Source organism: Palaemon carinicauda, chromosome 12 (assembly GCF_036898095.1).
Source record: "Palaemon carinicauda isolate YSFRI2023 chromosome 12, ASM3689809v2, whole genome shotgun sequence".
Taxonomy (NCBI): Eukaryota; Metazoa; Arthropoda; class Malacostraca; order Decapoda; family Palaemonidae; genus Palaemon; species Palaemon carinicauda.
Genome location: NC_090736.1, coordinates 67,153,722 through 67,169,467, shown reverse-complemented (window position 1 = coordinate 67,169,467; position 15,746 = coordinate 67,153,722). Strand labels below are relative to the sequence as shown.

Genomic DNA, 15,746 nt, shown 5'->3' with positions numbered 1-15,746 from the left:
CCTTCTCCGCACGATACTCCTGCATAAAGGAAGCTAGCTGAGTCTGCATAGACTGCAGCAAAGACCACTTAGGGTTTACAACAGCTGGTGCGGCATCAGACGGAGTTATTGCCTGCTGCGGTACCACTTTGCCTCTCTTAGGAGGTGTGCAGTCGTCGGAAGACTGCAGCGAGTCCGAACTGACCCAGTGGCTACAACTGGGCCGTTGGACTTGCATGGAAGGGACCGACTTGCACTTAAAAAGCTGCGAGACCTTGGTCCATGGTTTCTTACGAGAAACCTCTTCCGCAGACGAGAAATAAATGGGCTCTCTCGTCTTTGTGTGGGTGGGGCGATCTTGGGTAGATACGCCCGAAACCACGGAGGGAAAACGTCTGTTCGTTGATCAAGGCCTGACGAACCCATAAGTCGTTCGACATTACTTCTCCCCTGGGCTTGGGAGCTTGTAAGAGGTCCCGGACTAGGTGAACGACAGGCACGAACAGACGAACCCTTGGACGCAACACTGTAACACTTGCGCATATCACTTTATCACTTCGATTTTCTGTTTTGCACTAATTTCACTGAAATCGAAACTTTTACTGATTTCTACGTGAAATACGCAATTCTACCCTTCATTAAAAGGCTCATTAATACTAGCAAAAAACAGAAAACATATATAAAGATAAAAAATTCAGTGGCTGGGAAAGAGACTAAACACTAGTTCAAATAAACTACGTTTACAATCTCTCACCGCATATAGCCTGGGGACAAGAATAAAACCCTAGAAACGTTTTACCTTCTTCCCCGTACAGCGACTAGGGAGGAGAGTAACACGAGAAACAACGCTACCCGCTTGAACGGAACGTTTTCTCTCCTCTCTCTCCCTCCGTCTCTATCTCTCTCTCTCTTTCTCTCTTGATTTCGCACCTAAGAGAAGAGCCCAATTATAAATCGTCAAAAAAAAACATGTTATTTGACTAAAAGGAACAAACTGAAAGGTTTTCCAAATAAAAAGTTCCTTTAATTTAGAATTTAAAACATTTAAGTTAAGAAAGAATGAACGAAACGTCAGAAACGATTTACTCTTACTGCAAAGTGAAACCGTGATACTCTCTCTCTATCGTAACGATAGAGCGCATGTTGAACGTCCTGAACGTCAACAACTGCGTAGTCTAAAAACTAAACGTGAGTTCATCTTTGAAAAACAGTACGAAAACTATCAAAGAGATTCTTTCATAAAACATTAAATTTTAAAAGGTTTTAAATTCTTTAAAGGCTAACGGGCTCAACGTTGATTAACTTCGGTTCCAATTTCGGACCGCCCACCAAAAGGAAAGGTCGCATATAAACAAAACATAAAAAATTATTATATATGTTCACAATAAATGGAAAGTTAATCGAAGAGGCCTAATAAAGGCGGAGAGATATAAAATATGTGGATCTATAACGTGTTAAGCAAAATTACAAACAACCTAAACACACTTCCTTCTAAGGGAAGGGTCGGCCATTTAAAAGTGAAAGAGAGTCCATACTCTCTTTGTCACCATAATTAAATCTATCCAAAACGAGTTCAAGTTTTGAGATGAAGATAAAACCCCTGCATAGCGAAAGCTCAAAACTAGAATAGTGTACTTCACCAAATAGTTGTGAAAACAAATCCAGTTAGTAACAGCATATTTAGTAGGTCTTGCCAGTGGCACGACAGAGAAAAAATTGGTTCTGTGTTGACATGAAGTACTTGAGTACCTGCTCGACAGATGGCGCTGTTGATGTACACCCCCCACCTGTATAGCGATCGCTGGCGTATTTCGTCCTTAGGTTTTTCTGTCGGGCAGCAGAGCTGACAGCTACATGATCACCGGGTAAGTTTAATATTGAAAAATATATCTTCCATATATAAACTATAAAAACTTGAAAAAAAAAAAACAGAGGAAAAGAAATAAGTTAGAATAGTGTGCCCTAGTGTAACCCCAAAAACCGTGGAAAACGGTACACAGGCTATGGCACTATCCAAGACTAGAGAACAATGGTTTGACTTTGGATTTTCTCTCCAGGAAGAACTCCTTACCATAGCTAGAGAGTCTCTTCTACCCTTACCAAGAGGAAAGTAGACACTGAACAATTACAATGCAGTAGTTAACCCATATTGCAAAGAAGAATTGTTTGGTAATTTCAGAGTTGTCCAATGTATGAGGACAAACAAGAATGTAGAAATAATAGGAGAGACTATTTGGTGTATGTGTAGGAAAAGTAAAAGTGAGCCGCTACCAGAGAGAGGGATCCAATGTAGTATTGTCTGGCCAGTCAAATGATCCAATTACCAAAGTGTGTCGACCAGAGGTCATATGAGACTATAAGAGATGCAGCTACACTATAAAACTATTATACCGGTAATGCAAAAGCATTTGGAATACTGGCGGTCCAAACATTTTTCATATCCCAAAATACAGATACATAAGAAGACATCTTTGAGATGACCAGCGTAATTAAGATGACTGGTATAATGGGAATACTAAGTGGATGAGAGGTGCTGGGATCAATGAGGTCGAGGATTCAAGAAAGAAAAACTTTATAGAAGGCTTAGAGCCGAATTTGGAGATAGTTTACATGATGAAGTGGATGGCATAGAAAAGCTACTGTAACTGTTAAACCCTGAAAGTCTGTCTTGGGATGAACTTGTAAAGTAAGCAATCACTTTGACTGACACAATGGAACTTCTACAGGGCACCAAGTATGATTCAGAGGCAATGCAAAAAGCAAGCACTTCAAACACAAAGTGCTATAAAATGAACTGGTACTACTACATACTGACCTCCAATCCCGCCTGAACTAGACATTAAGTTAATAAACGTTATACCTCAAAGCCTTTAGATATTTTTGAACTACCTCATAGCAGACCAGCAAGAGTCGGTTTTATCTAAAGCCAAACAACTTAAGAGTCCATTGGACAGAACCTTGTTTATGGTGTAACATGTGACAAACAAAAGCCCCATACATACCATGTCACATGGTTCTATATAACTCATTCATATGATCAATTGCCTTGGCCATGCCACTTCAAATTCCCAGATTGAGAAAATAGAAATAGAATTTTGCTTACAAAATATGGAATAGACTGGAGCTGAGCCTGTCAGTACCCTAATGCTTCTAGGGTAAAACCCTAGTTACAGTACAAAGTAAAAGTTAGAAGTTGTCCACCAAGATGACAGAATGCAATAAAAATTAGGTAGACTGCCCAGACTGACGAGACAATTGTCCTTCCAGAGCAAATACAACCATGAGGTTACAGTAGTGTGCTGGGTTGTCTCCAAAGCTAGAACAAGAAATCCATAAAATACAAAAGAAATACTGTACTGTCTCCCCGCTGTAAGGCCAGTATTTCAACATGCAAAGTATAGACTTGGAGGGGATAGATGAGAGAGACCCTTGAGTTTAGGCACTATTGAACTTGGAACAGCATCTCCAAAGCTGAAATCATTTGACAATCGTTGACATAATCACTGAGAACCTATACTTCTACTGGAGAAAATGCTACTTGCACCAAGCCACAATCTTTCATCTTGTAACTGGCCGCCCAGACATAAATGGGATTGGCTCGCATGGTATAAGTTGTCTTTCACTCACTAGCTTTCTGGACATCGTAGAAGTATAACACCCTGTCGTAAATATTTTATAGCATAGCCTAGTATTTTTTTTTTACATACTAGCCATTTATCATACGTGTTTATTCTACTGTATTCAGTTGCTGGTGTATGATGCATTTTCCAATCAGCTTAGGAGTGTTTATTACATATAGTAACTGTCATGAAATTATACATGCTTTGGTCTAGCCTAATTACTGATCCATTTTTAGATGTTAGGCTAATGTAGCCCAAGATACTTTCACAATTACTAGCTAAATATACAAATGGTTATTCTACTGATAGTCACAAAAGATTTTTTACTGGTAGCTTTCAGTAATTAGCCTCCAAAAACAATCAGCAAGAGGCAATTTACCCAAGTAAGCTAAATAATGAATAGTGTATTGTTATCAATATAAATACATAACTGATTGAATTTTCTAACCTCAGTTAGATTAAGAGGGGTTTTGGTATTGATTTGTTATTACAGCCACTATTGTAAGAGACATTTAAAATCTTATGACTTTTATCAAAGAGAAAGATAATGGTCGAGTGAATAGCCAATTATTTTCATAAGCCTGTTTTGTAGTATTTTCATTTACAAGGGATTGTTTGTGAATATACAAACATACAGTATTTGGAGCAATGTTCTCTCCCTCCACTAAGGTTAAAGAGAGAGGGAGAAGGGCTAAGATGTAGCTTTTAAACACAATCACAACCAGCCACGGTGTTGATCTTCTCCTCCTCCTCCTCCTCCTGAAACTCATCAAAACTATCCCAGTAAACCGTGAGGCCTCAACAAATCTTAATACACAGCCTCTTAACCGAGACCACTTCCATCTGCTGGAGGTTTTCACTAGTAATTGGTATAATGCTTAATGTATAACCACTTCTGTGAATTACTTATGCTACAGACTGTTCCATAGTAAAAAGGAGGAAGAATCTAGGCAACTACATCCAAGTATAGTCTCTTTCTATAGGCACTAATTAGGTGCTAACTATCAAGCAGGAGTCTGAAAAAATTCACTGAAGATTTGCCCAGATGTACCATCCCCAGTTGGCAATGGATGGTGCAGATATAAGGAAAACAAACACCTTGCCATAGACTGGTCTCTGACTGCAACAGAGGATACGGTTATTTTGCTGTTGGCAGGATATGTCAGCTCATGCAAGTTGGGGACTTGCACTCAACTTCTGAATGGACTTCAATGAACAGAAATGTGTAAACTGACCACATGCACAAATCAAACTACAAATTGTGAAACTAATGAAATAGAAACTGATATCGAGAATGAGACAAATGAAATTACAAATTAGTTGGTTATGCAAATATGACAAATTGGTGGATAATTTGTATTTTTCCCTAACTAATACTAACCTGGAGTTATTCATATATGGATATACAAATAACGGAAGGTTTGCTAGTATGGTGAAAAAATTTACATCAGTACCAGTAGATATTTAATGTATGTTTTAAGATTACATGTATTTGTAAGATTTGTGAACCTTCCTATATTTCTTACCATTAAGTCTTGCAGCTAACAGTCCATATGGCTGATGATATACCTTTTATTGTTTATCTATTGTTAAGAGCATATTAATGTTGGTTCCTTCAACTAGATTCTACACTTGTGCAATGGCTTTGGTATCCAGGATTCAGTATCATGCATTTGTATAATTTAAACTTATATCATTTAAATGATACCAATTAAGCATATTTACATCTGCCGCAAACCTTTTTTTTTTTTTTTTACTTTGCATGTACAGTAGGCTAACATGCTAATTCAAATTATGTTGAGTAAAGTTACTGTCAAAAAAAATGTTAGTTCATTCTATCTACAATCTTTTTCACTTTTGATCATAGCAGTCACAAGGTTTCAGGGAATGACTTAAATTTCAACATTTTCTTCAACTGTTAATTTATTGAAAATAATTTTTAAATCTATTTCACATAAAGTAGTATTCATGTGAAATTTACAAAATTAAAAAAAATTGCACTTTACTTTTTTTCTGTCAAATTAGTTGCTTGAGGTCACTTCTTGATGTTCAACAATTTTCAACATAAAATGGCTCTACCAAAATTGATATAAAACAGGGTATGTTTCTAGCCTGAATATATATGGGCCAGTTGTTAAGCATGATTCCAGCTGTTAAGCATGATGACACAAATTGAAAAAATTAAATCAAACAATATTATTTCTATGACAAATTAGTAGGTAGAGATCACAACTCTATTTCTAACACTTTTCAAAAAAAAAAAATTATAGTTAGGCCAGTTTTTAAGTTAGGCCAGTTTTTAAAACACAAATATGTTAAGCTGCAAGATCTTAATTGCTATTAAACCAAGTGTTACCGTTGTCTAAATTTTCAGAGATTGATGTGAGTGCTACAATGGAAAATGGTACATAAAACAATGACTTTCCTATGGTACGAATGGTTCTTTAATGCTGTGATTATCCTAAGGTAAATCTAAGCAATCAAGCCTTATTTGGCCATCTAAAGATAGATTCAAGTTAGAATAATACCACACAAACTAACGGATGTGCAAAATTTTCCGTTAGTGAATAACTACTCGACTACAGGAACCTTAGACACAAATACATTTCTCAAGCATTTGATAAGATGTCTTCCACAAAGCAGATGCATAGAATAAGAAATTAAAGACATGCTTGACTTATCAGAGTATTGAGAAGCATACCCGCACCCCTGAAAAATATCAGATTGTGCTCTAACCAATCAATAAACTTTTGTACAGTAACGTACATGATTAAACATGAAATTAGGTGGAGATTGGCACGTGGAATAATCTTTCAGTTGCATACTATCAACACAATGAATTGACAAAACACAGTAGCCCCGTATACTAGAATATTAATAATAGCCCCCATGCACTAGAAACTTACAGGTATGTGAAAGCAGCCAAACAGTGAATCTCAGTTTGTAGGATCCACTTGATTCTTCCTTCTTGCTTTTTCAATTTTTTTTTGAAGTTCCTTACAGTTTGAACATCAGCAGTAGCAGCAGTAGTAGTAGTAGTAGTAGTAGTAGTAGTAGTAGTAGTAGCAGCAGCAGCGACAGCAGCAAGTGACGGGGGTATTACTTCATTGGTTTGCAAGCAAAATGTATAGTATCTGTAGCTATATGACAGCATATAAAAATAATAAATAATTCCCAAACTTAACTTTCCCAATAGAAGACTGCACACCCAGTACTCAGGTAAAAAGCTTACCAAACATTTCATGCTTTGGCCTATTAAGGTTAGGTAGGACTCCTAGAATAAGGTCAACATCAAAACCGACAGTAGTCTTTTGACCTTTTTTTAAAGAGAATATGTGACATATATATATATATATATATATATATATATATATACATATATATATTCTTGAACACACACACACATATATATATATATATATATATGTATACTAATAATCTGAGTTTTTTTTTGTGGCCAGGAAATATACCACTAAGCATTTATTATGTGATGTTTTCCATGCGATAGTAAATGATCTGAAATGCTAAAAAGCTACCAAGATAATTTTTCTAGAGCATATATATATATCCAGCACACTTTCCAGTTTTATCACAGTTTAGTATGAATACATTTCTTTTTATTCTAACATTTTCCCATACAATCACACTTCTCTATCACTTGGAACAGACATTTATTTAAGCATCTAAATAACTTCATTCTCACAAATCACTAGTCTGGGCCTTCGACTTCACTGGAGCAGACATTATAGCCTTACAAGCATCTGTGTACTGCTTATATAAAGCTAATACTGGAGGAGGTCTAGGAATCTGAGAAGGCATCCCTCCTTTACTCTCTCCACCCACCCCACTCAGAACCAACTCTAAAATCTGTTCTCTCAACTTCTTTTTCTCTGCACCCAGGTCACATTCCAAAAGCCTACAAAAGATTTGTCGTATATCGGCAGCCGTTTCATTGTCCTCCTCTCCTCCATTTCCCAGGAGGCGATTCAGAGTGGGAACAACAAGGGATGCTACGCTTTCACTGATCTCCCCAACTTGATCATCATCTTTACTCAAAAAAGCTGAAACAAGTCGTTCACTAAGAGTCAATATACAAAACCGTCTGCATTTCCAAAGGATTTCTTTATTCAAAGTTTTCCTGTTTCCAGCTGGTGGTCGTTCTTCCAGTTCCGTGTGAACCTTACAAGCTCGAAGCAATAAAGGCAGTGCGCGTTCTAGGTTCCCCTTCTCATATTGTCTGTGCCCAAACACTAAGTACCAAGTACACTCAATAAGAGTTCGATAGTGCCTTCGCCATCCTCTGTACTCTGGACCGACAGTCTGCTGGTGTTGTTCCCGGAGCTGCTGCAAGCACTGTGAAGACTCAACAATGACTCTGTCTACAAGAGGTGAACGTTCACAGGAATTCTGAGCAACTTGGCGGACAACTTCACATCCATACCATCTCAATAGTGTATCCACATTTTGTTTGTTGCGCATCAGGTATATTCCAAAGTCTAATACTGATGGTTCACTATATGGATTACTCTCTGAATTGGCAACTCCTTGCAAGCGCGAAAACTCATGGCTCAAGATGGCATTCAACACACTCCCATGATTACCTTGAGGAAGACTCCCATCTTTGGTTAAAGTATCAAGGACAGTTTGTGTAAACATAGTCTGTGCTTCTGCAAAGAAGTTAGCTTCATCTGTATCTTCAACACAGATAATATCAGGGGAATTAGGGGCAGTTGCTGGAATCTGAGAAGCACTGTTTTCCCAGGGAGTAGCTGCGCTTCCTTGCTGCTGCTGCGAGGATACCCTAGCAACCTCTTTCCCTTGGTCTTTCTCATGTTTTGAATCCCATTCTTCAAGTTCCCGCATGAACAACAAGTTGTCATTCTTTACATACTCTTGCAAGTCGATGGAGATACTGCCCATCATTGACTCCATTGACTCAGGTGGCTGGGGAAAGATCATTTCATAACGACTCTCATCTATATACAAGAGGCAATAGGCACTAGCATTATTCTGGCCACCAACACTGTCTTGCAATAACTCATCCCAATTAGATTCAACAACTTGAATATCATTGAATTTCATCCAAGCTTTACGTACATTGTCAAATATGTACACCCAATAGTGACCCCCAGATGCCTGACCCTCATGAACAACAACAGAGTGCAACCTATAAGGAATCCTTTGAAGAACAGGATCATCATACATCTGATCTAACTGTAATTCTAGATCAGAAATACACTGTCTTAACTCAGTTACTTGGGTGTTTATATCATGCAACCAGCGAGATAAACATGACTGCAAGATTGATAGCTCTGATGTTGTAATATTTCTTGGAGCTGGAGGTAATATTCTCATTCTTTTTGAAGGGGATGACATTTGCTGTGGCTCTTCTTCCAAAGTTCTTGGGTTAGTTTCCTCATTGCAGTTTGTGACAGTTTCCTCTTTTTCCAAGGACGGGTTTTCCTCAACTGATTCTTGAACATCAGCCTCTTCTTTTACGGTATCATCAGCAATTTCTTGCTCCTGTATATCAGACAGAGGTAGGTCAGCCCCATCACCTTTTTCTACTGGACTTTCATTAACTAGCTCCCCTTTTTTTACTTCTGGTGCCTCAGCCATTTCTACATCATTTTCATTGGTTTCAATTCCATCCACTTCCATCATGGATGGTGAAGGAACACAATTTGTATCCGAGGGCTGACTTGAACTGAGCCCTGTTTGTGCAAAGTCTAAAGTATATCTGAGAATATCACTAATTGGATATTTAGATTCACCATTTCCATATTTTTCGTACTTGTCCAAAGTTTTTGTTAAACTATTAAGTTCACCCTTTAATTTAGCAACTTTTGAATGCTTTTCTTTGATTAATTTCTTATTTATTTCCATGTAACGGTCCATGTACAAAAATTCAGGAAATTCAAATTTATTGTGTACTTTCTCAGCCCTTTTCTTTTCTAAGGAATACTCATACCGTGAGAGAGAAAATATCAAAACTGGAGGCAGCAACTTAAACCAAGTTTCCTGATGAACAGGTTCAACATTATCACCAGTCATGTCAGGCATTGAGCTAACCATGGAACCTAAAATGCTCTCATGAATTGACGAGTAGTTCATTATGTGTAATGGATACTGTCCAAACGTTTCTTGTTTTGGGCCATCATCTTCCTCGCAATTTTCTTTCTTTGTATGGCCATAAAAGAGTCTCATGATGGGATTCTCAAAATCTGCATCTTTGGAAACATGGCACTCTGATTCTTTTTCAACCCCCTGCCTACGAAGTAGCTGGTGATACTCCTCTTCGAGACGTTCCAACAGCTTGTGTGTGAATTCACAGACATCCTGTTGTGCATTTTTCCTCATTTCCTGTCCCTGAAAGATATGAACTGCAAAGGTAGGATCAATGTACTTTCTATTTGAACCAATCATCAAGGAGAATAATTTGCGAAGTGCTGGTACAAGCTGCCTACAGGCCTTTTGCGTTTCCTCCATCTGCTCATCAGCATCGACATTTTGGGAAAAGTTGAGTATCATATCTCTGAAAACTGGTATATGAAATAAAGGTTGTATTATGACATTAAACCAACACGAGTTCCCTATGTTTTTTAAACCGACAGGAACACCTGCTTGTCTCTTGCGATCTTGAGGGTTTATTAGATCAATGGTAGCTTGAGGTGTAGACTCTTTGAGACTTGCCTCTAAAGCACGAGACACTTCTTGGTCTTCAGCAGATATCCCAGTGAGAGTTGCAGGGACCTGCTGGTCCTGCAAACTGAGAGCTATGGCCTTCTGGATGTCGTCATTCTCGTCGCGCGACAAATCGATGGTAGGGATGTCCTTGTTAGCAGGTGGTTCCTGCTGGAGTGGGTGGTCACCTGGACCCGAAGCCGGCTTGGGAGGTTCGGATCCCACCGTGATGGAAGGGGGCATGGTGGCCTCCAGGGGGGGAACAATGTCACTCTCACCGGCCTTGTCCCTTGCCACCCCACACATGGGACAACTGCCTCACTCACCACTGACACTATTTACAAATGTTATTTCATTTAGAAATATTTCTTCCTCATATAGTTGCTATTTGAGAACACCATTGGAACTCATGCTTATTAACTTAAAAGTGCCAAAGCAACCCATCACAAATAGTTTCGGCTTCTGTGCAAATAATTTATCCTTTCTCCACCACAGAGCTCCAAACGTAGCGATATGGAAAGGTTGACGAATCTCTTAATTTTATCATAAGTTTATGCAAATAGACACCAGACTAATAAGATCTCTGGCCATATGGATAAATTGTTCACGACTGTAATTATTCTTTTGAATAATTACTTCATTCATGTAGCTATAGACTCATGTTGCTTGAAACTTCCTGAAATATAAAATACTTTATGTATAGTATAGCTACATTTATGTATCGTTGTACAAAAACCAACTCATAGATAATGTATTAAATAATCAGCATCAAATTGTACCATCACTCTTAATTTCAATATATTCACTTCCCAACTTTATAAAGTATGTACTTGGTGTTGGCATTAAAAATTGAAGAACAAAAACTATATATTTACAAATATCTTTTATATAAAAATAAAAACCAAATTACTTTACAGAAGCAATCATTAAAACTGTTAGAAAACAATCCTAGCTGTAACAAGTAATTAAAAACATTAGACCCTCAAAGCGCATACCTCACCAAAATCTAAAGCTATACTGTTTTTCTGAAATACCCTCCAGTCCATGATATTAAATAAATTTAGCTTTAACATGACAAATTCGAAGATAATTTGTATTTTTCCTAACCATACAAACCTTAGCTATTTACATTGGGTTTACCTTTTAGCGTAGCTGAAATGGCGAGCCATTAGAATTTTAACGAGGGTGTATTACCCCACGCTAGTTAGCAGAAGGGGTAGGGGAGTGGTAGCTAGCTACCCCTCCCCCCTCACACACCGGTGAATTGCTTAACTTTCACTCAGAGGTAGGACTTGTCTTGGGGGACAGGGCTGGCGGGCAAATATATGTAAATAGCTAAGGTTTGTATGGTTAGGAAAAATACAAATTATCTTCGAATTTGTCATTTGTTCCGTAACCGAAATACAAACCACGCTATTTACATTGGGTGACTTACCCCTTAGGAAGGGTGGAAAGTCCCCAGCCATACTGGCTTTGGCTTTACCCGGGAACTCAGAATCCGAGTGAGTCGCACTTGAGAAAAGGAGTCCTTGCACCTCACAAGTTCCTTGCTCCGCAAGGAACCATGTGGCCTACATAAGCTTGTGTGTGAAGGAAGAAGTGTGACCCGTCCTAGGCAGTTGACCTGGAGTTCCAGAAGGAACTCTGGGTTAGGACGTTCCCAATACCACCTCATCAGGGTATGGGGGACGCGACAGTATTGACTCAATACTCAGAACACAAGGAAGCATGGTTTACCTGCAGAGGTTTTGAGGTCAGCTATGCAGAGACCAGGATGCTGCTTCCCAGTAGAGGGGAAGATGAAGAAAGAAGTAAGGGCCAGACATACTTCTTTCGTTCATGCAGACTAAAACCTGATAACAATGCTCTCAACCTTCTGCTACCTGTCCAAAAAGGAGCCTGAGGTTAGACCAGCTGTTGTGTAGCCACCACAGAGCGATAGAAACGTATCGATACTCCTTATTTGTCACGTCCTGCAGGAAGCGGGCTGCGAAGGTCATTAGACGCTTCCAGACTCCAGCTTGTAGCACCTGCGTCACAGAGTAGTATTACTTGAAGGCGTGGGACGTTACGATGTATCCGACATCATGCTGTGGGGCGACGTGACGGGGGAGGGTCTGGATTCAGGTCGAGATGAATGTCCTTGAGTCCGAGTTGAAGAGGTATACTGGTGACTCTCCCCCGTGTCCTTCTTGTGCTCCCAACACGGCTGCACGTGAGGACAAACTGCAGCTGTTCCCAGAGATAACCCCTCAATTCCTTTACTGGCAAGAAGAAGAAGGATTTGGGGCATCTGATACAGAATGGTGACTCAAAATCTTGAAGGAATTGGACCGAAGGGCGAGGACCCCAAGATTCTGAGTCAAGCCAACATCTCAGGAGCGAACCTGAATGTTGCCTTCCCCCATTCCTTAGAAAGAGCGGAGTCGTACGAGACCAAGAAGATTGCTTACACACTGGCCGCGGCCAGAGTGAGCAGGAGCCCCAAGACGGAATACGATCAGAGGCCTGACGTAAAGGGTCTTGAGAAGATCTCTTAAGGGACTAAAAAGTCCAAACCATGCTCCATGTTGGAGGTCTCACTACGACTGGGGCAGGGACGTCACAGCTTCGCATGAGCGAGGAAAGGTCCAGCGGGAAGGAAAAAGTTTATTCCTTTCAGCCTGAAGGTCAGGGAAAGGCTGAGCGACAGGCCTCACTGCCGAGAGCGGAAAGGAGTTTCCTCCCGCCGAAAAGCAATAAGTTCGTTATTGCTGGAGAAGAGGCCTCAAGGGAAGAGGTATATCTCCCACGACACCAACCACAGAAGACTCTCCACTTCGCCTGGTAGACCCCTGCGGATAACTATCGCAGATGACGCGACCTCCGCCCCGCGACTGTAGCGGGTTGTCTCTTCTTGGGGGAGGAAGCGTAGTGTCTCCAGGCGTGAAGCCGAAGCGATGCCCCGGCTCGTGAAAGATGTTGCAGTGTGGTTGTTTGAGTAGCCTGTGCCGTAGGAGAAGCTCTCCCGGGAGTTCCGTCAGGGGAAGCAGAGGGTCTGGAAACCATTCTGCGTATAGTCCCAGTGGAGCTCTCAGGGCCATTGAAAGGTTGACAGACAACCTGGTCTTGTTGAGACCCATTCTCAACAGACAACAAAGGAGGGAAGACGCAGGCGTCGATGTTGTCCCACCATCACCGGAATGCATCTTGCCAAAGAGTTTTGGGGTCTGAGACTGGGGGGAAGAACAGCGGAAGCTCGAGGTTACAAGCTGTCGCGATCAGGTCCCCCTGGCCAGGACTTGCTGGTTACTAAAGGCCAAAGACACCCAGGTACACTCTATCAACGAGGCTCTGCTCAGATAGTCGGAGAGAACATTCCTCTGCCCGGATTGAGCGAGCCGATAGTGGTATTGAGAGGATCTCAATTCATCTCAGTATCTCTACTACAAGATGCGAAGGTATGAAAATGCGTCCCTTGCTGGTTGGAACATGAAGTCGTCGCGCACAGAGTGACTCGGCAGGAGCTGTAGGATCTGTAGAGGGGCCAGACTACGGCCCCTAAGCCTGCCTGAATGATGGAGAGGTATCCTTCAGGTCCTGACCATAGGACTGAACCGGAACATGCCCCCCCCCCCCCCCCTTTTTCTTTGACGAGTCTGAGAACAGCATAAAAAATGTGGGGAAAGGACGAGAATATCCACTCCCATCAAGAGGTTCCATAGGTCAACACCCATTGCAGGTCTAATCGCTCCGCTGGTCCCATAGGGGCCAGAAAGTCCGGTTAATCGTTGCTTTGAAACCACCGGAACTTGGGCCGCCCCTCAGGGAACTTATCCTGAGGCGACCGTTAGGAACTTTAGACAGGTCAATGAGGAAAAGAGACCTAGGAAACGTTCCAAGGTAGGGCTGAAAGCTCTGCTTGACTGAGAACAGGTACTGCGACTCTCCTCAGCCTTGCCACAGTCAACTGAAGGGAAGGCTCGGAGGAGGCGGCAACAGCATCTGGCAACCCCAGGCAGTCACCCATCCAAGTACCGACCAGACCCGACGTTGCTTAACCTCGCTGGACGGACGAGAAGCGGGATTTCCAACGTGGTAAGGCCGTTGACTCAATATCATGGCTAGATACTCCAGATGTTGAGGCAGAAGTAGAGAAGGCTCCTAGCAAATTACCATGATCCCTCACTCATGGTAGGCATCCGGAAGCTTGTCCCGGCGTTGAAGAAGGTCGAACCCGAGCCTACCGGAGTTGACCACACCTCCAAAAGGTGAAGGAGGCAGAAGCCTGCTCCTGAGCGGCCATGAGGAAAGCAGGAAGAGTTCTCTGGGGAAAACCTGCGATGCAACGGTGGGATCGCCACACCGCATCTTAAGCAGGAACACCTGTAGTCTAGGCTGAATTCCAAGAGCTTCCTGGAAGATGGATGGAATGGAAACTGAAAGTACCCGTCCTTCCGATCCAGGGCCTAAGGAGTCCTGTCGCCTCGCTACCAGTCTGATCGATTCTGCTGTTCCACGCTGGACGAAGTTTGTTCGCCAAACTTGATCAGAGCTGAGAGGTCGACTACGGAATACCCGTCTCAGATGCTTTCCTACGAGAAAGGCATGGATCATTCTGCCCAAACGGGCAAAACTCTTGCCGACCCCATGGCATAGAGGTTCAGTGACACTGAATTCGCTGACAGAGACGGCAGGCGCGATATCCTTGGCTGATCACGGAGATCGTGCAGGAATCGGCCTCGGGAAGCTGTTATCCGGATGAGTAACCTTAGGCATCCTGCCAGCGTGAGACTTGCAAGGGGGGGTTGCCAATCCTAGAGTTCGTGAACTCTGCCGCTCCCTCTAGGATTATGGCCCCCCGGGAGAGCCTCCCGTGCTACCTGTTCCTGACAGGAGGGGACTGCTATTGGACACCTTGTCTTAGTTGCCGTAGCCGGTCCGATAACTTAGGCCGACGAGGCTGAAAGAAAGAAGCGCTGGAGGCCTGCAGGGTCTGGAAGAAAGCGCCTCGGGGAAGTGAAAACGGAAGTAGACTTCCCGTACAACCGCTGTTTATGTCTCTGTCCTTGGGCACAAACAAGCTCCTCCCAAGGATGGAAGGGTGCCTGAGTTTGTCGACATCCCTAGAGGAAGCCCTCGGTCATTGCGTCCAGATGGTCCAACATCAAGCTAGCCCGCAAGTTCGAAACTTGGCGACGAAAACGCCAAGTTGCTTGAGCCCGAGAGGAGGAAAGTACCCATGAACTTCCTGTAGCTTTCTTGAACAAAACCTCAGGTCACAACCGAGGAGGGAAAGGACCTGGTAAGCCCCTTTCACGAGATGGGGAAGAGCAAGGGGTAAACCAGTCACCCCTTGGCCGATGGAGAAAACTCGAACGGAAAGCTCCCCGGCAAAATCCCTCCAGGGAATGACGGGGAAGGGCTAACCAAGGTTCTGGAAAGAAGAATGTTGCTCAGACCTTCCTGAAGATTCTTCCTGCT

General features: G+C 41.9%; 2 protein-coding genes and 1 pseudogene across 8 annotated transcripts in view; all 3 read right to left on the bottom strand.

Annotated features, from left to right (window-relative positions):
• The window catches only part of LOC137651260 (eukaryotic translation initiation factor 2-alpha kinase 1-like), a 103,453-nt gene extending 96,535 nt beyond the window's left edge, over nucleotides 1-6,918 (bottom strand). For 2 of the 4 annotated variants that reach the window (XM_068384510.1, XM_068384511.1), the window contains exon 1: nucleotides 6,506-6,916. The gene's annotated coding sequence lies outside the window, so the exon portion shown is untranslated. Of the gene's footprint in view, nucleotides 1-6,505 lie in introns of all 4 variants that reach the window. The other 2 variants (XM_068384512.1, XM_068384514.1) reach the window with 2 other exon arrangements.
• Nucleotides 6,919-7,033: 115 nt separating this feature from the next.
• The window catches only part of LOC137651259 (ubiquitin carboxyl-terminal hydrolase 28-like), a 36,887-nt gene continuing 28,174 nt past the window's right edge, over nucleotides 7,034-15,746 (bottom strand). For all 4 annotated transcript variants that reach the window (XM_068384509.1, XM_068384508.1, XM_068384507.1 and 1 more), the window contains exon 2: nucleotides 7,034-10,959. In XM_068384509.1, the coding sequence (XP_068240610.1) occupies nucleotides 7,299-10,589 (3,291 nt within the window). In that variant the 5' untranslated portion in view covers nucleotides 10,590-10,959 and the 3' untranslated portion in view covers nucleotides 7,034-7,298. The remainder of the gene's footprint in view (nucleotides 10,960-15,746) is intronic.
• Nucleotides 14,256-14,374, bottom strand: LOC137651388 (5S ribosomal RNA; annotated as a pseudogene).